Raw genomic sequence first — 23,902 nt, 5'->3', positions numbered from 1 at the left:
ATTATCTATGAAGTAATTTATTGGCCATACAAATCTATATGTTTATTTGTCAGTTGCCAGTTGATCATACTATACTGCTCAAAAACTTACACATACAGTTTTCCACAATTGTTAAAACACATTTTTTGAAACCTTCCACCCTTTTCTCCATTCTCAAACTACATTCACAGAATGTCTGACAGTTCTTGCAAAATAAAACACTCGCCTCAAAAGTTTTACTTGTGCTCAGAGCCAAACAGTGTCAGAGTAGGCCTACCGATCCAGTGTATGATTGAAGTGTTCCCTTAATTTTTTTGAGCAGTATATTTTAATCTAGCCTAATGCAATGGACTAGAGAAATGGCTTGATTATGTGTCCTTTATATCCTGTTGAATTATGCTTATTTAGGCCTATGCCCTGTTCACACTGTTGTTGACCTGTGCCCTGAAGTGTCCTAGTGTGATCCAGGGATTCCCTCCCTCCCACTCATGATGGGCTATGATATTAACGTGGTACTATGCATACTAAACTGTATTTTGGTACAGGGATTACAAGAGACTTTAAATTAGAAACATTTCACCAAGTATCCACCCAAATTTTCCTTGCTTTATTTTGGCACTTTGGTGCTATGTGCTTTCCTTTTTAGATTTTAGCTCAGTTATAAAATCTGGGGTAAATATGCTCCATTAGCCAAAAAAGCCTAATCAGTTTGGTTAGAAAGAAGTGAAGTCGTAGACAAGAATTTGAAATATTGGTGAGGCACTCCCCCTACAGTAGGTTTGGCCAGCTGCAGCATTTTTTTTAGTTTTGGAGAGTCGTCGAGGAAAACACAGTGGGCACAGCGAGCGCAGTATGGAGAAGAAGGGTAGCTAGCTACCTCGCTAGTAAGCTAGCAAGTAGACAATGTTTACAGACTACGAAACAACACGCAGACTGGACAAATGCCTCCATTCGTTCAAAGATAAGGAACTTAACTTATAAGTGCAGCAGTCATGGACATGCTCAATAAACTGACGAATTTGTTTCAACAGGCGTTGGAAACAGTAAGTTATGGCGACTTTCAGGAGTTGACATCTCTGCTAGCTGGCAGCAAGTTGCTAATTATCACGTTGCTTCACCTGAGTTGAATAGGTTTATAATAATGCCTAGTCTACGGAACTATTGATAACCTTGCAATATCATCTGTCCTCTAAATTCACACATAGCTGTCATGCTCTGCTGAAAGTGTATAACAGTGTACTGTGTGACGTGTCGTGAGTAGCCAACTGGAGCGCCCTGTTGTCGTCGTCGTCCTCCTCCTCTTTCCAGCTGACTAGCTAGACAAACTTGTTTGCTTCCACAAATGCTAACGTGAACAGTTCATAACTTCATGGTGCTTGCAATATAACGTTATACCATATATTTGTAAACAGGACATTATAATAAAGTTAGTTTGCTGCTATAGTTCAACACATCGAGTGCTAAACGCGAACATTTTTCTTATCACTTTGGGGCTTGCTGGACTCACGTGAATTGTGCCTCGGGCAAGGAGCAACATTCTTGCAAGCCCGGGCCGCATTCTTGGGGGCAGAAATTAGATAGTCGCTCACAGTAACTCTCTGACTATCTGAAGTCCCATTCGTGGTGATTCTTTCCAGTTTCCATGTTCATTTTGACCAAATTGATCATTTCAAGTATTAAACTACTGTAATAAAGTGTGAATGTTATAGGTTACAGAGTATCGATTTCCTATGATTATTTTTACAGAGGGAGCCAACAGTGAATTTACTGGAATCCTTTGTGGACCACTGGAAAGGGATTACAAATTACTACATCGAAACTACAGGTAAATCAGCCTGTGCGGTCACGTCCCCATCACTTCCTTCCCCAAATCAGTTGACATGGAAAGCTTCTTTGTGCTCCTTCAGACTCACAGATACACATACACACATTCATGTACACACATTATACATTCAGTTTTTATGTGAAGTGTATGCCACTCTCCCGAATGTGTTTACCAGATGAGTCCCGTCCAGTCAAGCAAACCGATATCCCTTGGAGGCTGAAACAGATGCTGGACATCTTAGTGTTTGAGGAGCAGCAGCAACAGGTTGAGGAGACTGGCCCGTGTCTGGAGTATCTGCTCCAGCACAAGATACTCGAGACTCTCTGCACCTTGGGCAAGGCGCAGGTAATATGCATACATGCAGCAACTATGGCGTGCTTACCGTAATTTCCCAACTATTAGCCAAGGTTTATACATTGATTTTGCTAAATTTCTTTAGCTATGAGGTTAATACATGGGGGCAATTAATATGGCATTCATTTTTTAGTTTTATTTATTTTTTTACTTGCAGAAAACACTGCCCTGCGGTTAATACACAATGCGCCTAATACACATGATATTACTGTAGCTTCCGTTAAACCTCTGCAGGCAAATCTGTCAGTCAATGGACATGGACCAAATGGGGGGGAATAAATATTTAGAAAATATTTAGCTAGTGTACTAACATTGTGTAAGACCTGAGAGTTACTGGAATTGGTGCATTTGATCCACAAGGCCTCTTATATTTTTCATGTTGCTCCCACAAATAAGTGTCACTTATATGTCATCACAACCAACAGAATTTCACTGTATTTGAAAGCTCCTTCGGCAACGCACACTGGTCCTAAATAAGTGAATTTATTCGCTGAGATTATATAATAATGGATTCCCGTGTCGAAGACTTTTGAATTATTTCCAGAACTGGTATACTGACAACTTTTGCTTAAAGCAACACAATGTAGTTCTTTAAACTGCTCTTTAAAAAAATTATGTATTCAAACATACAATAAAGAGAATGGAGTCTCTGACAATGCCGTTGTGTGCCCAGAAGGCCTGGTATTACACTATATTATGTTGGTGTTGCGAGTAGGACCATGGAGCATGACCCTTTTCATTGGTTTTACAAAAAAATAAATAGAAATGTTTCAGACAAATTGGGTAGCACTGGATGGGTACCCAGTGATGGTAATTTTGATACCACAGATGAATAGAGACCCAGTCAGACCAATAGTATGAAAAATCAGGAACAGAGTTTATTTACAATGATGCGCATCAAGGGAGAGACAGCATGACTTCACCTAAAGATCCATCAGATGCTCTAACTAGACAAGGAAATAGTTAGGGTTTAAGTATCCTTCCAGGCTGACGGGAGATGGCATTGGTCATCCCATCTCACGTGGACTACACTGAATCAGACCCTGATTAGTGGCAACCTGGCAATCTGGAGCAGATAGCAGATGGCTAACTGACGCAGCCATGCAGAACAGTGAAACACTGCAAAGTCATAATATTCCCGCTTATCTCTTAATACAGTCACACACAGATATACACAGGGACAGTACAGATATCATACAGTCATAACATAGAATCATACTTTTAGTATCAAAGTGACCCACTAATGAGAAATGCAGAACATTAAACCACATATTGGAATATTAGGCATAATGTTCTATTCCACTTTCTCTCACCAGTATGTTGAAAATTGACTAAAGGGAAATTCCTACATCGTGTTACTTTAAGATAACATTTGTCTTTATGTAGAGAGCTTTAAGTACAGTACATCCTGACTTTTCCTGATAATGTCAGTCATACACCAACTTCTACCAAAGCACAAAGAAACACATAGCTTAAGATGAATTTACATTTTTCCCTTGTCAAACATAGGCCAAGTATAGTTAGCCATAAATATTTTGATTTAAGAATTGATGGTATTGGACATGTTATTCATTATTGTCCCTCCAATTTGTAACATCAGTCACGACAGTCATTCCATTGAACATTACTGGATGTTGAGTCAGGCCAAAGAGAGGATATGAACCGACCTGTGAGGACATTGTGGACATTTATAATTCTTGTGGAGTTTAATTTCCCTAATGTACCTAAACATCCAGAAACACTCTGGCTGGATGACTTTGCTAAATCCTATGCAATATGATTAAAATTGAATTGGGGGGTGAGGCAAGGTAGTCTGTGCTGACTGACACTTAACCACTGTTGTTGTCTGGCTGAAATCCTGACCTTGACCTCCGACTGGTCTGTCTGTCTCTCTCCTGCTGCCCAGTACCCTCCGGGCATGAGTCAGCAGGTCCTGCTCTTCTTCTCCAAAGTCCTCTCCCAGGTCCAGAAGCCCCTGCTCCACATCATCAACGCCTACCGACCAGTTCTAGTAAGCTCCACATTTATTAAACTCTTTGGAGTTTAGATTGTGTATGTAGGGTTTTTTTGTATTAAACTGTATTGAGTAGAGTAACTCAGGCTGAAAGATATTACAGAGGTTTAATGTTGGGTTGTTGTTGTTGTTGTTGTTGTTGTTGTTGTTTGTGTGAAATGAGCTTGGGAGACAGGAACAGATCTACATGTTTGCTGAAGTTTCTGTTTTGTGGTGCTGCAGTATGAGGTGGAATGTTCTCTTCTCTCTGTGTGTGTCTCTCCTCTGTTAGCCAAACATTTCTCTGTTTCTCTTTCCCTTGCGATGCAGAAGTTGATCCGACTCTGTGGACTGCCAAATGCACAAACAGAGAAGGAGGAGGCGCTTTTCCTGTTTTCTGTTTGCACCAGAGTGAAGAAAGACCCATATGTGCTCAACTACATCTTAGAGGTAAGGCACCATGCGGACTTAATAGCTCAAGAAGGAAGGACATTGCAGTCTGGTGACACATAAGTGTACTGTAGTTATATATATTTTTTCTTAACCTGCCTTGGTCCATGACACGTTTGGACGTACCAGAACCTTATATACTGACAACACATTAATACTGAGTAGATTATGTAAGTTTAAATGCTTTGAATGCATGCTTTCTCTATGTATCTATGTATTTCATCCTTTCTATCATAATTAACTCCAAATTATAGGTAAATATAGAAGCCCGCACATCCCGGTCCAGGTCCAGCTCTACCTCTGATGAACCTGTTGCTGCTGCTGCAGGGGTGGGAGTCAGTGAGGGACGTGCTGGAGCCACCATCCCGGAAAATGCAGCCTCTCCTCCCAGTCCCTCATCCCCCATCCCCCCTGCCCTCCCAGGTCAGAGAGGGACTCCTTCAGCTTCTGCTTCAGCTGCTCCGGGTCCCCAAGCTACCTCTGGGCTAATCCATGTCCTCATGCACCTCATCAAGAGCCAGGTAAGTTAGTGTGTGTTGGAGGAGGAGGTTTTCCACAAACATAGGCTTGTATGAGTGGTTTGAGTGATCGGATCGCAATGTAACTTCATAGTCGTTTACTTTTGTACTTTGCACTGTCCACTTTTGATCCGATTTGATTCCTAGACGCAATTTAAAATGCATTTTTAAAGTGTAAACAGGGTCTTAATCTCTGCCCAACACACACTCCCTCTCCTCTCCTTTAGTCCCATATTAAATCTTCATGAACTCCCAAACTCCCTTTCCCCCCTTTCTGTCCCCTCCCCAGAAGAGCCGTGCCAGGCTGAAGGCCCTGGAGAGCGTGCTGCTGCTGGCGGCCCTGCCTGGGGAGGACAGCGGGGTTCTGCTGGCCTCACGCTCCCCTCTGTGTGAGCTGCTGGCCCAGAGGCTCTGCGAGCTCTACTCCCTCATCCCCTCCACTCTGGACCCCACAGATGTGCTGGGCTTTCCTCTCATGCACTGGAGGTGTGCTTTGTCTCTCACTCTGTGTGTGTGTGTGTATGTGTGTGTGTGTGTGTGTGTGTGTGTGTGTGTGTGTGTGCGCGCGCGCGCGCCCTGATTCCTGTCATATAAAATCCAATACGAAGATTTTGTTGTTTTCATTAAAGGAAGTGTCAGTGGTTTTCTAAGCATGGTACAGTATGTAAAGCACTGTGTGTATAAGTAAGTATATATACTCTTTTGATCCCCTGAGGGAAATTTGGTCTCTGCATTTATCTCAATCCGTGAATTAGTGAAACACACTCAGCACACAGTGAAGTGAAGCACACACTAATCCCGGCGCAGTGAGCTGCCTGCAACAACAGCGGCGTGCGGGGAGCAGTGAGGGGTTAGGTGCCTTGCTCAAGGGCACTTCAGCCGTTCCTATTGGTCAGGGTTCGAACCGGCAACCCTCCGGTTACAAGTCCAAAACGCTAACCAGTAGGCCACTGCTGCCCCTCAATGTTGATGTGCATGAGTATTGCCGTGAAATGTAAACTGCATGCACTTGTTGCACATCCATATGTAACACATGGCTCACTTTTGGCCCTCATTCAGGGATCAGTTTCCCCAGACCAGTGAGGAGGAGAGACAATCTTTCCCTGGAAGTGACCAGCTGACTGGCTTCCTCTGCTGGCTGGACTACTGCCAGCAGCTTCTTACCCATGCACCCAAGGTTGGAGCTCTCAGAGTTACTAGTATACCATGAGAAAAGCAAACCTGTTCAAATGCTGACCTCAATTTGAAGACAGATGATCATTATTGAAATAGACTAAATGCAAGAACACTTAGATCAATTGTGCCACTTGTAGGGTTGTATGACCAATATACTGTAGATTATAAGACGTTTTTGTCATTCAGTCATACAAAAGACACACTGTGCACACTGAACACAATTGTGTTGCCTTGGCTCACAATATATTAAAACTGTAGTTTATTTAGGTAATATTGTAGTGCTTAGTAGGTTCTCAGTAGAAGTTGGCCATGTGAATAAGACACCTTGATGTGTTCAAAGACAGGTGGTCATGAATTATTTACTGTTGTCTTTATGGTTAAACGCATGTGTTTTGATTGTTATTGATTTGGCTCCAGATCCTATCTGTGAAGTTGGCCAAAGAGATTCACCGTCAGTGGCTTACGGGACTCCTGCAGCCTCAGCTACTGCAGATGTGAGTCACACCGGCCTAATGCGCCTCACGCTGTGTCAACGGGAGACAGAGAGAAAGAGATTTGCCTTCTTATGTGGGCACTGGAATGAACATTAACATGTTACTCATTTAGAACTATGAGATGGGGATGTAGTTATCTCATTTCAAACATTAATGTTAATTGCTTTGGAAATATTGTTTGCATAGTCTAGCTGAAATGTGACGTTATACCGTTTAAGTATAATTAAATGGCCTGTATTGTCAGAGAGTGGAAAAGGTTACCAGTCAGCCTCCTGTCGTAATTCTCTAACAGCATGAGTGTGTGTGTGTGTGTGTGTGTGTGTGTGTGTGTGTGTGTGTGTGTGTGTGTGTGTGTGGTTGGTTGGTTGGTTGGTTGGTTGGTTGCAGGTCCGAGGCTGGGATCCTGCTGCACACAGCCCTGCTCTCCTGTTCTGTCCGGTCCATAGACTCTCCTGCTCTGCTGGCTGAGCTGGTGCTGTTCTTGCTGGGCAGTGCCACACACCCAGAGCGGCACGCGGACACCCACACAGACACACGCCTCACCCTACGCTACAAGCTCATCCAGCACTGCGACCACTTATCAGATGAGGTAACTGGAGCACAATTGCAGAGCTGCCTACCAGCTGTTACCATCTCCTTGCGTTTCTCTGCCTCTCTCCATCTTTTCATCACCTCTCTCTCTCTCTCTCTCCCTTGACCTTTAACCCCCATCTCTTGTTCTTCTGTCTTGAGGTCACTCTCTCCTTCCTCCTTTCCACTCTTCCTCCATTCTCCATCCTCTCCTCTGCCTGTCCCTTATCCTCCCTCTGTTCCTCCAGATCAGTATAGCGACACTGCGCTTGTTTGAGGAGCTCCTGCAGAAACCTGACCGGAACATTGTGGCCAATCTGGTGCTGCGGAACCTTGGCCAGCGTGGCTATGCCGTGCCCGCTGCAGCTGGCTACGCAGGAGAGGAGAGGCATGTAGCTGACACACTGGATGAGTCTGAGTAAGTGATGGGAGAGTTACCCCTGGTTGTTTTTGTCTGCCTGTCTGTATGTCTGTTTTTTTTTTTTCTCTGTTCTGTTTTTTTTATTTGAAGTGTTGTATGTTTTCCTTTTGCTGTATGCTTTGTTTACCCATCTTGCCTCACACTCATTCTTTGTTTATTCTGTCGCTCTCTCTCTCTCTCTATTAGTGAGCTTGAGGAGGATCCCTTCTTCTCAGACATGTACGCAGACAGTGAGTTTGGGGACGCTGAGCCTCTGCTCACTCTTCCCAATCGGCAGGAGGAGTCCCGTCCCTCCACACAAATACAGGTGGCCGAGACCGTCAACAGGTGAGGCAGCTCCCTTTCCCTCCTATAATACCAGTGAGCTCCTGGCACAGTAACGGTGAGCCATGCTGTTTTTTGAGGTGTAGAATTTCATGAAGCAGCATTACATTAAAGGTACCGGTAGTATGCAGTTCCTTTTGCCTATAGTCTCTGTTGTCCAGATATCCACTAGCATGTTAGCATGCAAATCAGCTTGGACCGCGTAGCAATAGCTGAAGTACACCTACAAAAAGCATCCAAAAGCTGCCATCTTTGTCCATATAAGGAGATCCAGATCCAGTACTCAGATCTCCTTATATGGGCAAAGATGGCTTTTGGGTCCTTCTTGTAGGTGAACTTCAGAGGTCTATTGAAGAATGCCTTGTGGCTGCGTTCAAAACAACTTGAATTCTGTAGAATTCCATGTAGCTCCTTTTAAGTGTGATTGTAACACGTAACATGTAAACACATTACTTGATTGCAACTTACTGTATGTTATTTTTTTATGTTGTTTGCACTAGTTAGTCTGCTGTTAGTCAGAAATTCGCAAGGGCAGAGTCAGGGGCCAGTTTCACAGGAACTGGTGAAACATCAATCTATGATGGGCCCTTTAGGATAAATGTACATGAATCTTAACCTGGTATGTAAACAAAGTACATCTATGCTGGCGGTGTCAGATTTAATCAAGACACATTTGTGCTGTTAGTTTCCTGTGTTTAGTTCCCCAAGAGGCCAAATCCTCTCAGCACGTACAGGGAGCAGGATATGACACATACGTCCACGATGCACACAAGATGGTGAGTCGAGATGTCTTGAGTAATCAACATGGACAAACCCCCCTAAAAGGATTGAACTGTAATAATCAGACTGTGTTTTGTGTTCATTATTTCCCTCTTAATTACCCAAGCCAAGGACACATTGCTTGAATCTAACTCATCCAAATAACTAACTCCAACGTCAGTCCACTAATTATGGAGTCTTAAGAGATAAATTTGTATTTGAAGATTTCTGATGGAAACTGCCTGAACAATGAATGTGCTTATATGGATAATGTTTATAAATGAAAGTATAAAGTTCTGACCGTTGTCGACCTCTCTCCCTTGTCCAGTTTAAAGACTGCACAGCGTTGTCTCTGGACTGGGGTTGGCCAGACGCTGCCATAGACAACCCCTCCCCCTGCTCAGAGTTCTACGAAGGACACTTCCTCCAAGTGTTGTTTGACAGAATCGCCAGAATACTTGAACAGGTGCATGGTGCTACTGCTTTACTTTGGATTTTCTATAGAACAGTGTTCTGACTTCTGTGAGCATGTAGTGTCCTGTAATATACAGTCATGACTGAAATTGTTGGTAGTACCCCTCCACAAAAAAAGAAAAACTTTTTTTTTTTCAAAATGTTCTTTGAGATTGATTACTGACAAAAGTTGTAATCATTATTCCATGTTTAATGTAAATTACATTTTGATTTTGACTCTTCATCTAACATAATTTGTTAAACAATAAAACAAATGACATTTTTGAAACATTTTTGACATTGACAGAAATGATGGTGCCTATCCCCTAGTAGTGTCCTTTCTGTGGCTCTGCATGAGATTTTCTGCATCTGCCTATATATAGGCAGATTTGCCCACTCTTCCTAAGCAAACTGCTCCAGAATCTCAAACCGCATCACTATGATGTCTTTTTTAGAGGTAAAAACAAGTCTGCAACATCTCGTTTCAAACTTTCTTTGCTTTACCCTATTACATACCAAAGGCAAGCAGCTATATTTGAGACAATTGTTTTGAATTTCATCACTTTTAAGTAATAATCTGTAAGGGTGCCAACAAATTCAGCCACAACTGTATGTTATTGTATTTACTCGTTGTACATGCAGTATGTACTCATGTGAAAACAAATGGTCATCTGTACCTTTTTAGACACAATCAAGTGCAATTTTTGTGCTTACTGTTTAGTTTGATGTCTTCTCATTCTATCTGCTTTTTATCTTTTTTCCCTTTCATTCTTCCTCCGTCCCCCTGTCAGCCCTATGACCTGAATCTGCAGGTGACCTCCGTGTTGTCCAGGTTAGCGGTGTTTCCCCACCCTCATCTTCATGAGTACCTGCTGGACCCCTACATCAGCCTGAGCCCAGGAGCCCGCTCACTCTTCTCCACTCTGGTCAGGGTATGTATTAAGGGCTGTGGCCGGTTGCACAAAGCACCTTAAGTTAAGTTTTTCCCTTAAAATCTAATTTAAGGTTTCCTTAACATTTTCCCTTAGTATTTAAGGGTTTGTCCTTATCTTTTAGCCTAAGAAATCCCTTAAACTGTTGCACATGACCTTAGTAGTCTAACTAAGGGGAAAAAACCTAAGGGACATCTGACTCTACCTTAACCATATTATTAACTGAATTGATGCTGATAAATGAAGTTTATTAACTACTTTTGACAATTCAAAATAAAACCTCTCTGTTAATATGCTTCCTCTGTCAAATAGGCCTATCAGAAACATGCCGTAGCCTATTGTTATTGTGTGGTTTACGTAGGCTAACGTTAACAATTCATGTGGATGTCTTGTAGCCTATGAGCTTCGGTTCGGTTCGCTAGGCAAAATGTTGGTGCACTGATGACAGTCAGGATCATCTCTAACTTGCCAACTAGTATTGTTCAGTTCATGTATATAACATGCTTTACTTGCTACCTGGATAATTTCCGCGAATATTATTAAGTTAAGATGAATGATAAGATCATTAAGCTTTACTGTGTTCGGTGGGTTTACTAACGGCATCGCGGCAAAGGCAGTTAGCTGTAGGCTACAGCTGTTGAACAATCTCCGTGGAAACTATAGAATTTTCGTGCCGGAAAATCCCTTTCAGTGCAGTAAATCCCTTGACGTTTCTCCTTAACTAAGGAAACATTTTAAGGTATTCTGGGCAACACCCTTAAGTAAATCCCTTACCTAAGGAGAAATTAAGTCTTAAGGGTCATACTTAAGGGAAAAAACTTAAGGTGCTTTGTGCAACCGGCCATAGTACTGTCTGCTCTCATTGGCCAGTGGCTGTGGTGTCCTATTCTGGATTCTCATTGATCATGGAGGACTGTTGTTTTGGTTATTGGTCCTGCATCATGAAGGACTGTTGTTTTGGTTATTGATCCTATAGTGCTGGTTTGTATTGTCATTGGTCAGGGTGAAATCGTGTACAGTAGTTCTCTTTCCGTAGTGCCATTGGTGTCAAGTGTGTGATTTTACAACCAGTTTATTTTAGGTACCATTGTCTTCTGTCTGCTTTTTATATTAAGTCCTTCTTCCATTTCTGTAGGTAATTGGGGAGCTGATGCAGAGAATCCAGCACATCCCCAACTTCACAGACAAACTGGTCCAAGTGAGGAAAGAGCTGATGGGCCTCGAAGACGAAACCATGTAAGAAACCTCTCACGCCAGATCAGGCAGATCCACTTACATTCTCTCATGTGCCTCAGTCGTACACACACACACACACACACACACACACACACAGCCCGAGTTAATCAGAGATAATCAGTTCACTGGTCTGGCTGATATTAGCCGTCTCATATTTCCCTCTCCGGTCGCCTAATTGGATTTGCTCCTCTGCAGGGTGGAGCACATGGCACTTCTGAGGGGCGTGATTGTCCTGGAGGAGTTCTGCAAGGAGCTGGCCGCCATTGCTTTTGTCAAACTTCCCATGGAAGAGCAGTGATGCTACGCTATGCTACAGTGCGGTGTGCTAGTAACCAGATGGACTCCACATGCCTGGATTCTTCAAACCCACAGGATCGCACTAGATCCAGAGAAGACATCCAGAGATTTCTGTGCCTTGAAGGCAGCATGGCTGTTATGGTACTTTGATGAAAGACAAGTAAAATTGACTTTGCCAGACCTCCTATGATCTATGACCTCTGTGTCAACTTACAAGGACAAAGGTATAGGTTTAGGGTAACCTAACCTTCCACATGGCATTGCACAGCTTTTAAGATGCACAGAGCAATAGTGGCACTCTTACCCCCTCCACAAAGCAAAGGCATACACTGTTTATCTTTACCTTCCATAACATTACTCTCACAGGTGACTGAACACATCCCACGCAGGATTTGAAGCAAGAGGAAAGTCCTTTCCCTTGGACTCAGCTTTTGTAAATAACTTGCCATTATCTACAGACATCCCTCAGGGTTGCTCTCTAGTAAAAGTGACTTCAAGCCATCGAACACCACCCTTTTGACACTCACTTGTTAGTGATGTATACATTTTAATTCATTTTGTGTGTATAAGTATCCGTACAAATTCCTATTTATCTTAAGCTATGAAATATTTTATTTGTTTTAATAATTTATACCTAAGGTCTTCTAATCAACTGCATGTCTGGCATGTCTGTGTTAAAAATGCAGTCATCGTCTTGCACACATGACGACCTGATTGTCTAATTTAAGATGAGTGGAGCTTTGGAGATTGTGTCTTCTTTTTCTATGGACCTGCTACTCTGTGGTTTGTCATGTACAGTATGAGAGGGTCATTGTTTAGTCTTTGCGCTTTCTACTGTTTTCAGACATTAAACTCCTAAAAGGAGATCTGATGTGATTGTTGACTCCCGTATGTGACCTTTTAAATTATGAAATTACACACTGGTGGTGGTACTTGTGAAATGTGATTTGTTGTGTAACCTTGAAGTGAAAATGTATATTAATCCTCTTCTGTATGTTTATGGGGGGGGGGGGAACCAGGACTTTGAGAGTTTTACTACAATGAATTATTCCTGTCTGGTGAATGAAAAGTGCTCCAAAGAACAGATCCCCAAATCCCAAACATGAACAAAATGTGTACACTACAGCAAATTGATGTTCTTGACCCAGTTACTGTTTCCAAGCTTAAGAGAACACTTAAGCCTGCATTGATTTGTGGTTGTGGCGATCTCAGGCCAGACTGACACAACAGTTTAAAATTTCGGTCAGTGCAGCTTGGAGTTAAGATGTCTTGGTAGTAATCCAGCTCCATGAGCTAATGTTGAGTCACAAATCAAGCAGTGAAGCTCAACTGCAGAAGAGAGCTTTGAGATACACCTGGTATATTCTCCCAGAGGTGGAGTTGCAAAATATACTAAAGAAGCATATGTGTGACCCATTTGTGTATGAAGCATATGTGTGACCCTTTTAGTATTTTTTTTTAACCTTGTAGTTTATTGTGTAATTTGCAAAGTTTGATGACAGTTCATATTGTAGTTGTGGAATATTCTGACCAGCAGAGGGCACCAGATTACATCACTTCACTGGTGATCTATTTGTTCCTAGAATTATCGCTGCACTGGTGCAAAAAATATAACGGTAAACTAAAGCATATTGCCTACTTGCTTGAACTATGCCAGAGATTTGCTTGTACCTATCAGTGGGAAGAAAAACAAAATCATGAAAATCAAAATTCGATAATGAAACCATAGTTTTATCCAACTACAAACTAATTCAACAGACTTTCATTTTTCTCTGCTGATGAGAAACGGATAAAAAAAAAATAAAGTGAAAAGATTAGTAAGTTTAAGTCATTTCAACATTTAATAATTTCCATTAAATTGTGATTTATTATAAATCAGTGTAGTACGATGACGTGAACCGTACCTAGATTTGTGTTAACTCAGAAATTATTAATCTGCTGCAAAAAATACTTATTTTTAACTTCCCTTTCTATCAGAAGAGAAATAACTTCAATGGTACTCTCAGGAGTACATGTTAATACATTTCTAATTACATATAACTGCTCACATAATTTCCTCATCTTACACAGTAAAACTTACTCTAACTCATTCTTCATATGTGATTAGTGAATACAGCACTGTACTCTGGATGGGTTCTTCAGTAATGGCTAAATATTAAATGGTAATACCATGCAATAACCTGCAACTTGCATGGTGTGTAAATATTGCTTCCCATGCACTCATCATACTTTGCATTAAAGATAGTCGTTCTTAAAATTCAAGTATTTTAAATGCAGCCCCTTAGTCATACTTGGACTGAAGTGGATATGTGCATGTTAGTCATAATGCCCTTGCAACAATTTCAACATCTGATGAAAAGTAGATAGTGGCTTGTTTTTCATTCCTAACATACATAACCTTCACAGTCTTTCCAAACACACCCAGGGTGTCCAGATTAAAATTGAAACAATGTCTGCCCCTGCACAGCAAGAAGGGAGATCCTGTACAACATCATGCCCTTCATATTGTCCCGCAGCATCATTACATCACAGTGCATAAAGGAAGACTGTTTCTGATATGGCTTTCCTGTGAGCTCATACGTCAAGTAAACAGGCATAGCTTTTGCATAGCTTTCTGTATGTACTTCCTCCATAGACTCCTGTGCCCTTTGTGCCCTTAAAATAAAACAGCAGCCCTCATAAGAGCAGAGGACTAGTATGTGTTTCCCAGAAGCAAGTTTTTTCCCCCCTAGTCTTTCTCCCGTTTCCCTCTCAGTACAAACTCAGCACAGGCAGCGTGGAGCCCTGCCTGATCCGGCGCAGGATGTTGTCTCTCAGGACGGGGCTGTCCACTTTGTGCCAGTGGTACTGGTTTGTCTCCACAGGCGGCGGGTCGGCCGGTTTGCCCCCCGGCTCCGTGGGGGGGGCCCCGCTGGCCCCGGCGCGACGCTCCAGCGTCAGCGACACCAGCGTGTTGAAGCACAGTCCGTCCGTCTTGCCCGGCACGCGTCCGCCGTGCTGCACGCCCAGCAAGCCATGCGTGTTGACGTCCAGGTCGTAGTAGCACGACGGCATGCACTCCTGCACCAGCCGGTGGGCCGCCCACGTTACCGTGTGCGTCTTGGTGGACAGCGCCACCGGGAGGTGAGCGTCCACCGTGTCCATCATCTCGCTACTCCTCCTCTGCCGGCTCCTCTCCTCCTCCTCGGTGCTGACGCTCCGGCCGCTCACGGCATTCGAGCCCTGGGGGCCTTTGCTCACCAGGAGCCACACGTAGATGCCCGCTGCGAAGGCCAGCACCAGACGCTGGCAAACCACAGGGCATGGCAGGTCCAGGGGCAGCACGGGCGCAAACCAGGGCTTCTCCTGGTAGCGCAGCCCCGTCTCGATCAGAGACAGGATGTCCCGGCCACGCAGGGGGAGAGGGGACTTCCTGTCCCACCAGCATGCCTGCAGAGACTCAGCGTCCGCCTGGGCCTCTGTCTTCAGCGTACCTCCTGCAGGGACACAAGAGTCACCCAGTAAGAAAGGAGTGAGAGGAGAGCAGAAGAGGAAGAGATGCATTCCAAATGGATAAATGGGAGAGATCAGAGATGAGAGATAAAAAGGAAGATGGGGCAGTCAGAAGATAAATTACTGGTGGACAAATTTCTGACAGAGGCAGAGGAAGTGATGAGACCAGAGGAAAGAAGACAAATAAGCCAAAGAGTGGGAGAGAAAGAGCATCCAAGGGATGCAGAAAGACAGAAAGGAGAAGATATTGCTGTAACGTGTGAAGGTGATCAACAGAAAAATCCTAACGTCCACACAGCAAAAACTGCTTATCTGATAAAATCTAACCAAGTGTTATTAATCTTATATCAAGATCAAAAAATCCAGTTGGCATTTTTTTTTTTCAGTTTAAAGAGACTTTCTTGTAAAATCATTTGACTTAATTTAAGAAGACTTTGACTTATTTTAAGACATCTCATCCTGAAAACAAGAAAATTTGTCTGCCAGTGTATTAAGCAAGCTGGTTCTAATAACAAGCAAATGTTGAGCAAATGCGTCTTGACAAGACTCCTTAAAATAAGACAAAGTATTATTTTGAGAGAGTGCTAGGTAAGTTTCTTCATACTAAAAACAATACCAAATATATTTTTGGAACTTAATATAAGCTTAAAAACTTTTGGTCAGATTTTATTTTATTTCACAAATTGCTCCCACAGACCTGTGACCTCGGCCAAAAAGGCGAAGCGGACCCACTGAGGACCTTGCTCCTGGACCTGGATGAGCGAGATTGGCTGGCACTCCAGGCCTGCCTCCTCACGCACCTCGCGCTTCATCGCCTCCTCAATGCTCTCGCCCTCTTCCATACGCCCAGCTGGCAGATACCAACGGCCATAGCACTCCTGCTTAGCTTCCTGAACCATCAATACCTCCTTCTGCAACACACGCACACACAGGCAGGCAGAGTCAGCAGTGTCACAAGATTAAACAGAGGCTACAACAAACACACCTTACAAACTCACACCCATAATCATATATGAATACAAAAAGTCTATGTTATAATATCACTTAAAGACAATAACCATTTATTTACCAATTTCCAAGGGATATGTAGATTAACATTAGATTTAATAGTCAAAGAGGCCTAGGCCCCGGATGCAATAGCCTAACGTTACTACCGTACATCCTTACCAAAGATCCTTAATTGAACTCCGCTTCAACCCTCTCTGTACTATCCACTGACCCAGTCACCTCGTTATGTTCTTTAAGCTTTATGTAAGCTAAGCTTTATGTAGCTCCCACGTGGCCATATGGAAAGTTATCCAACCTCTGAGCTAATGGCATTACTGACCTCAACAACGTAAGTTAACCGACCGTGAGTAAGCATCCATAGATATATACACTAGATGTCGCCTTGACTACTGCTGTTCATTGGAACGAATGCGTCAATCGAGACGCCATCTTGCTTCAGTGATCCACTCCTCTATAATGCATTAGCGTCAATCTGGGCAAAGATCTAGCGAAAATAAAATCACCATAAATCGTCAAAATCTCAAGCAATTATCTAGTTTTTTGGGTTGTTCCAACTGACAGGCATGTATTTATGGTTGAGTCTAGAGAAAACTAAGCTTAAGACGATAATAAAGATACATTTTACCCGTCTAGCCCCATAGACTCATTCATTCTGCACTAGCTAGCGGCGGCCCCTAGAGGAACAATGAGTAAACTGCAACCAGGTTCGATACAATGAAAGTAAACATGCTCTTCGTAGACAGGCTCTGGTTGAGGCCACATACCCCTCGTCTCGTTTACTCATGTAAGTTGTAATCTCACCAGAAGTTGCTGTAGATCTGTAGAACATTTACCTCTGCTACTACATAGGCTAACGAGATAGCTGAATTCATAAATGACAAAGCCATGAGAAAGGTGATTTTCTTACGTTTCAACAACAAAGAAGCCGATCTGCCATCATTGTGAGAAGTTCCCAAATTTGTCGCTAATCGCTAAAAAGGTTTTCTATCGCTGGGGATGGCCAAACGTCGCTAAATAGGTAACGCTGACAATACAGAAGAACTAGTTTAGCGCTTCAGATCCCTGTACCATGATGGCGGCGGTGTTGACGCATGCTGAGAAGCAGAAGGCGACATCTAGTGTATATATCTATGGTAAGCATCCGTTAGTAAGAAGCGGTTACTTACCTTTGAATTGAGGATCACTGCGCTGACAATGTAGCAAACTGTTTTCCTCAAAGTCACAGGTTTTATTTGTTCGGGAGCCGAATCAATTCCCGTGACCTCCATTCCTTCGCCGTTAAGAATCTTCTCCACATGCTGTTCCAAGTTGAAATCGACGGAGCCCATATTGAGTTTGACCATTACACGAGATGCCAGTCTTCGCAAATACTGCAATGCAGAGAGTACAACCGACCTTCATAGCTGAACGATGCAGCAAATTATTAATTGTAACTTTAGATACTCAGTCTTTTCTAATACTATGCATGAAATGCCGTGAGACCTCACAACCCATGTCACCTGAGGTATTACTTTTGCATTAGCCTACGCAACATTTAAACAACGTTAGTTAGAGAGACGGGGTTCTATATTTTTAAATAACCATAGCTCGTCAGCCTAGTTAGTTAACAGGCGATTGTTACCAAACAACAGCAAATTGAAATACCTGTAACAAGTTATGACTTAAACGTAAGCTGTAAACAAACTAACTTAAGTAACGTGTTATGTGAACGTTAGCCAGGTTAGTTGTTAGTTATCCGTGAGCTAACACAGCTAACGTTAGCTTGACAGTTCAATGGACAAGAAAACGTCGAATTCAGTTTTTCCCTCTGACGTTAACGCTATGACATTAACGATTAAAATGAATCAACCGAGGTTTGCCAACTTACCTTTTACAAAAATGTGTTGCAGTGAGCTGATTACCTTGTTAGAAGCCAGACCAGGATCTCTGGCGTTATCCAGTTTGACAACACGAAGGCATGGATATACAGTAATCGTCTCGTTGATTGGTTGATCTCGGTAAGGCACCATGTCAAAACTTAATCCAAGAAACTAAAACGAAACGGGTTCTTGCGTTTTTGCACTTTACTTTATCCAAAGAGTAGGTTAGATTGTAAACTTAGGCTAGTTATGACACTGTAATACGCAAAGTAATTATGTGTAACATGGTGCTAATTCTTTGATGTGTATTATATGTCATGTAGGTTATTAGTCTACAAACTAGTCTTTGCACTTGGCCACATGTCACTGCACCAAAATATTTAAATCTTGCAAAGGGATAAATGTCTGTTTTTTCATCAAATTTTATCAAAGATCCTTGATTACTATAACTCCAACCTTCTCTGACTATTGGCTATCCTTTATTTTAATCTTGCAAATCTATCGCCGGAGAGCTACAAAGGGTTAAACCCAGACCACCATGACACACACACACGCACACATACACACGACGCGCACACATACACACGACGCGCACACACACACTACTCACGCATGCTCTGTTCATTCTTCGTCGGGTTCAATGGTTATGCTGCTTTGAGTCGAACAACCGTGCGGCTGCCGAAACAGCGGACAACTACCTTTTTTTGTTGATAACTATCATCTTCGGACTGATACTGCTATTTTGGCAGTCGTTTTTAAACTTTCGATTTGTGAAATATGTGAGATATGACTAGGTAACGTAACCTACAGGATTTTTGTTACAGTATGTGGAATAGGTACTTCGTCATTTCTTGGAAGGGAACGCCTGGCTAAGGATAACGTTAAAGAACAGCTCTCAATTCCATTCGCCTTTCAGACAACTTTGCAAACATGCACAGGACATTTCCTCAGTGGTTCTTCGAGATCATCTGTGTCTTGATGTTCCTATACGATCTTACCGATTGCAACGAAAGTAAGTTAATATTTTAACGTGACCACTGTCGTTATGCTACAATAAAGCACTTCACATTGTAGGGTGGGCTTTTAACCCACCAGTCCACAAGAGCACCATGGAAATTGATTGTACCACACATTGAAAAGGACAATTGCTCATCTTGCATTTTGCATTGAGTGATCGATTGTCCTGTTAGTGACACGCGTCTAAAGTTAACCTATACTATAGCCATTTCGTTTGACACTTCAGCTGTTTTTTTCCCTTCTTTTCTTTGCAGTTTACTTAACACATAGCCCAGCCTTACCACAGATTAAACCTGGCGTAATGACAGACCTACCATTTCTCTATATGTTATGAGACTGTTTGATGCGGCACAGCTTGTTTGGATAAGGCATTAAGCAGCTTTATAATTCCGTAGGGCTACGTTGCTGAACCTTGCCCCGTGTCCGAGTGAGACATGTCGGTTATTGGCATGGTCCTGATGTAGCCTAGGCTCTAAGTTCTGAGGCCCAACACAGTGTAGGCTACCATCTCAAAGCCTGTGTAGTGCGTTTGTGCAGACTTTGGTTAGCAGACATTTTCAATAAAACGTCTCTAGGCCTATTACAACTGAACTGATCTAAAGCTAAATCCCAAGGTGTATAAAGCTATTTTTTACCTCTGAAAGATTATAGCCTATTCCACCATACAGGTCCAGAATGTTAGAAAGTCATAAGATAAAATAATGCTCTCAAAAATTTGGCTGGCAGACCTCTCTCTAATGGTTTTGGATTGGGACTTTGCTAATGCAAGTAGACATAGCTGTAATATAACATAATATAATATAAATAATGCAATTGACCAATACACTAAACAAAAAATTATATTTTTTGCTGAACCTTTAAACCTGCCCTGTGCACTGAGCCACTTTGAGCCATTTCCAACCTATTTAAAGACATATTCTTGGATGGATCGGGACATTATTTGCTTTCATAGGTAAATAAAGAAGTTAGCCATTAATACATGCTCATGTAATGTGGTGAGACAGTTTGGCACATTCAAATCAGGCCTAATTCACATCACCATCCGGCTACTTGGAGGCATCTCCTCCCGAAGACACAAGCAGATGGAGAGCTTGGCTGAGGCGTTGTTGGTGATGATGAGTAAGCGGTCACCCTGCCAGGCACACTGAGGCGAAAAGAGGAAACCGTTGTTTAAAAGTAAAGGACTACAAACATGTCAGCACCTCAAACAACTTGAGAAGCGGAGACAGATGTATTGTTGCATGGGCAGATATGAGATGGAGATAAGAACACTGCTCAGCACTCAGCTTTTTTTCTTTTAAAGTATGCAGTTACTTTGTTAATATTCATAGATGTCGCACTCACATGGGAGCATGTACATTTGTGAATATGTGTGTCCACAAAAAATATATCTACCCATATTTTGCTATATCTACATATTCTCTGCAACTTCAGCTTAAAATCCTTAAGCTTAAATCTCAAATCTCAAATCTGCTCTACACTTGTCATTCTTTTCTGGTCGTTCTGGAAGATGGTGACAAATCTTGTTGGCACTCTTAGTCTGTGGAAGATTTAAAAGAAAGTTAAAGCAGGCAAAGGCACAATTCAATCTCACATTTGCCCCTTTACAGAACACAGCACTGCATGCCCCACATTACAGAGCACAACCCTCAGAGGGGAAAATCTGGTATTGTAGTTTGCAACCCATTCCCTTTGTTCCAAAACCATTACTACATTTAGGCCACCCTGCCTTGTAATTATGGGCATTGTGTTTGTAAGAACAGATTTTTTGAGAAGATGGTGGTCAGTTTAACATTCTGTACAGACTGAAGCTGTGGTCTACAGATTACACTGCCCCCTGCTGTGAAAGCATATCATCACTACCACAGATCTCAGTGAAGCACAGTATCTTGTTTAACTATATAGCTGTATTCTGCTGATTTGTATCATGTAGACTGACAGCGAATGGAGTGCTCAGCACAGACTATATCTGTGTAATAGATACATTCAGTACAATGCTTACACAATACATATTGTATATAGAATGATACAATACACTTTGTATGATATTTTATCCTGTAGGTAGCATATGCCCTTGCTTTATTCCCATATTGGCTGTGATGGTGATATAGATAGAGCTACTTATTATAATACATGTAGTTGTAGAATGTCTGTGTGCATCTAGCAAAACAATATATTTTCTGTTTTTAGTTCTGTATAGCTTTGTATCTGGACCGACACAGTCAAACAGTCTGATTTTGATGTTGTATGGAAACAAACAAAAAATAAATCATTGTGTTATTGTAGATTGAGTTACCCATCTCTGCCCATGTTCATACTTGTTCAAGCTAAATAGCAAAGCTGTGATGGCCACAGCTGATGGAGCACTGCATGCCAATAACAGTGTGACCTTTGGCTTCAGGGCTCTTTCTCCAAACTCCTCATCAAGGAGTTCTGCTCTCATTCCTTAATTGCTTGTAGCCACATTGTAGACAGAGAGTTGTGTGAGTCTGTCTTTGGCTTTGGTAATTCTGGCAGTACACAAACCTAAGTGTCCTGGACAAAGAAGTTCATTGTTTTCCCAACACAAATGCTTGGTTTGTCTGATGAGACACTGTACGGACCATCTTTTCTGCTGAAGAATATTTAAGCAATTAAATTGTGCATTATGGGTTGTCCGACTTATTTGTCCTACTACTACTGTAACCTACTTATTTTGAACTTTGAAACCTTTTAATGCACTTTTTAATTTTTCCCTGAATTTCCCCTTGGGGATCAATAAAGTATCTATCTATCTATCTAATGTTGCTCTTGGACAAAATCCATCATGGTGTATTCAGAAGGCCTATATCTATTTCCCCAGATGCTCATACACGTAGAGCCTAAACTTTGGCCCTTGATGCATTTGAGAAAGTAGTACTTGAGATAATCAAACATTTAGGGCCCTATTATGACACATGGTCACTAGTTAAAAGCTTATTGAAATTTTCTTAATTAGTCATGGGTGTGTTTGGAGTTCTGCTCTCATTCCTTAATTGCTTGTAGCCACATTGTAGACAGAGAGTTGTGTGAGTCCGTCTTTGGCTTTGGTAATTATAATTTAATGTCAGATGTCATTCCCTTTAACAGCGTGAAGCTCGTCGTCAAAGAATGCATTGGTATTTTGACAGTCAGCGGTGCATTTGAAGGAGTCTGCTTGCGAGACCGTATGGAACAGTCATTCCACTAAACCATGCTTTACTTAAACCTAGCATAGTATAGCCTTCACGCATTTGCACTGGTCTATTATTTGAACTCATTGGCAAAGTGAAACTAACTTCACTGTGGTCTCCGTCAAAGACAAAACAGCTATACACAGTAAGTTTCACTATTGACTGACATTGGGTTACCATCGAAAACATAGCCTGGAAAAAGCAACACTTACCCTAATATTGTTCAAATGACTGAATAAAACAATGTTTATCCTGCAGAGGAGTGACAGTGCGTCTTCAGCTATGCTCCATATGTGTCTCTTGCTTCTCCCCTAATCACTTTTAACCGTCATTACCAATTTGCAAATGATGGTGAATAACTACTCATCGTAATATCTTTATTCTAATTATGTTTCCCATTCTAATCGTGCAATTTGTAATGTTTTGCATGGACGTGCGCTGGTGCCCATTCATGGATGATAGAAGGATGGTGTGTTGTGCACCCGCCAATATGACTGTTGACAATGCGCTCTTAAAATAGCATAAACAACTCGCCATAGACTTCTGACCAGGTGTCTCTTGGTCAGTGGCGTGATATGTTTTAGCTAGTGTACGATAGCGATTTTTAGACAATGCGCTAGGCCACTCCCTAGGTTGTTAATTACCACACCCCTGGGCACATTGTTTAAAAAATAGACGTGCAAAATAAGAAAATAAACATTGCGCCAGGTGGAAAACGAGTTTTACGCCATGCACCAAGGTGTAGAATAGGGCCCTTAGTTTAAAACCAAGCAAGCTAGTCATAACTAAGTGAAATTGAGAGTGAGGTTTATAATTTAATGTCAGAATTGCAAAATTAGGGCCACACTACTTTTTTCGGAATCAAATTAAGTGTGGCTTATCTAGTGTAATGCCCTGTTATCCAGAAATGTTACAACAACAATTGGCTGTCCACAGAAGCACCAACTAATCTTTTTTGTTAGTCTGCTTTTTGTTGCTTTTTGCCACCTTGAGCTACCAACAGTAAGCTCTTAGCAACACCTTTTGAGATAAGCTTGGAGGATTTTAGCATTTGGGTCAGTACTGTGCAGCAGCTGAGATTTTCTCTGGTTGCTTGGCCGATCTACGCATGTGAAACCCAACACCGCCATGCCTGTTTGGTTTGTGAGGGCACCAGAGAAAAGCTAGCTTGACTTTGGGCCATTCAGAGCTCCTGAGAGTGGGTCGACCTCAACTGTGGAATTAGGCAGACCAACGTTGCAAAGCTGTCCTATACGTCATCCTAGCTTGTCAGGGCTTTATCGTCTTATGATGCATCACTCCACTGACTAAGGGTCTTATGTGGAAAAATTATAAGTAGGCCAGTAATGTCATTAAACATGACTTGCAGCTATGGAACGAAAAGAAGGCTGATGAGGAGTGTTGATGATGTATTAAAAAGACTATATCAATCTGATTCAATTGATTATTTAGATAGCAGGTCATCGCTTAGCCTAATTGCAAGTTTGACACATTTCACATTTCACATGCCTACAATTAAATGGCTAATATGTAGATCAAAATAATTAATGTTTT

The 23,902-nt window shown here is 42.1% G+C and overlaps 3 protein-coding genes across 6 annotated transcripts in view; 2 read left to right on the top strand and 1 right to left on the bottom strand.

Annotated features, from left to right (window-relative positions):
• The first annotated feature begins 805 nt into the window (after window positions 1-805).
• fhip2b (FHF complex subunit HOOK interacting protein 2B) lies at window positions 806-14,430 on the top strand. Of its 2 annotated transcripts, none has more exons than XM_076271388.1 (17): window positions 806-1,022; window positions 1,726-1,804; window positions 1,980-2,149; window positions 4,065-4,169; window positions 4,482-4,601; window positions 4,856-5,122; window positions 5,412-5,605; window positions 6,179-6,296; window positions 6,713-6,789; window positions 7,177-7,378; window positions 7,608-7,777; window positions 7,967-8,107; window positions 8,790-8,880; window positions 9,192-9,329; window positions 10,108-10,248; window positions 11,384-11,484; window positions 11,680-14,430. In XM_076271388.1, exons 1-17 carry the CDS (start codon window positions 972-974, stop codon window positions 11,780-11,782), a joined length of 2,268 nt encoding a protein of 755 aa, XP_076127503.1. In that variant the 5' UTR covers window positions 806-971; the 3' UTR covers window positions 11,783-14,430. The 2 variants fall into 2 exon arrangements, with proteins under 2 accessions (XP_076127503.1, XP_076127502.1); XM_076271387.1 differs by having other exon boundaries at window positions 5,409-5,605.
• Window positions 13,600-18,250, bottom strand: nudt18 (nudix (nucleoside diphosphate linked moiety X)-type motif 18). Of its 2 annotated transcripts, none has more exons than XM_076271391.1 (4): window positions 18,183-18,250; window positions 17,448-17,651; window positions 15,971-16,184; window positions 13,600-15,257 (listed from the first exon to the last, which is right to left on the bottom strand). In XM_076271391.1, the coding sequence occupies exons 2-4, from the start codon at window positions 17,622-17,624 to the stop codon at window positions 14,533-14,535; spliced, it is 1,116 nt and encodes a 371-aa protein (XP_076127506.1). In that variant the 5' UTR covers window positions 17,625-17,651; window positions 18,183-18,250; the 3' UTR covers window positions 13,600-14,532. The 2 variants fall into 2 exon arrangements, with proteins under 2 accessions (XP_076127506.1, XP_076127505.1); XM_076271390.1 differs by having other exon boundaries at window positions 18,149-18,231.
• A 531-nt stretch (window positions 18,251-18,781) lies between these two features.
• LOC143106664 (disintegrin and metalloproteinase domain-containing protein 9-like) overlaps window positions 18,782-23,902 on the top strand; it is a 44,429-nt gene continuing 39,308 nt past the window's right edge. For both annotated transcript variants that reach the window (XM_076271052.1, XM_076271050.1), the window contains exon 1: window positions 18,782-19,152. In XM_076271052.1, the coding sequence (XP_076127167.1) occupies window positions 19,071-19,152 (82 nt within the window). In that variant the 5' untranslated portion in view covers window positions 18,782-19,070. The remainder of the gene's footprint in view (window positions 19,153-23,902) is intronic.

This window comes from Alosa pseudoharengus, unplaced genomic scaffold, assembly GCF_046254945.1.
Source record: "Alosa pseudoharengus isolate Yale_2024_CS ecotype anadromous, Long Island Sound unplaced genomic scaffold, YU_APseudo_1.1 YU_APseudo_1.1_scf_6, whole genome shotgun sequence".
In the NCBI taxonomy this organism is placed as follows: Eukaryota; Metazoa; Chordata; class Actinopteri; order Clupeiformes; family Clupeidae; genus Alosa; species Alosa pseudoharengus.
Note: the sequence above shows the minus strand (reverse complement) of the source record. Positions and strands in the feature narration are given on the sequence as shown.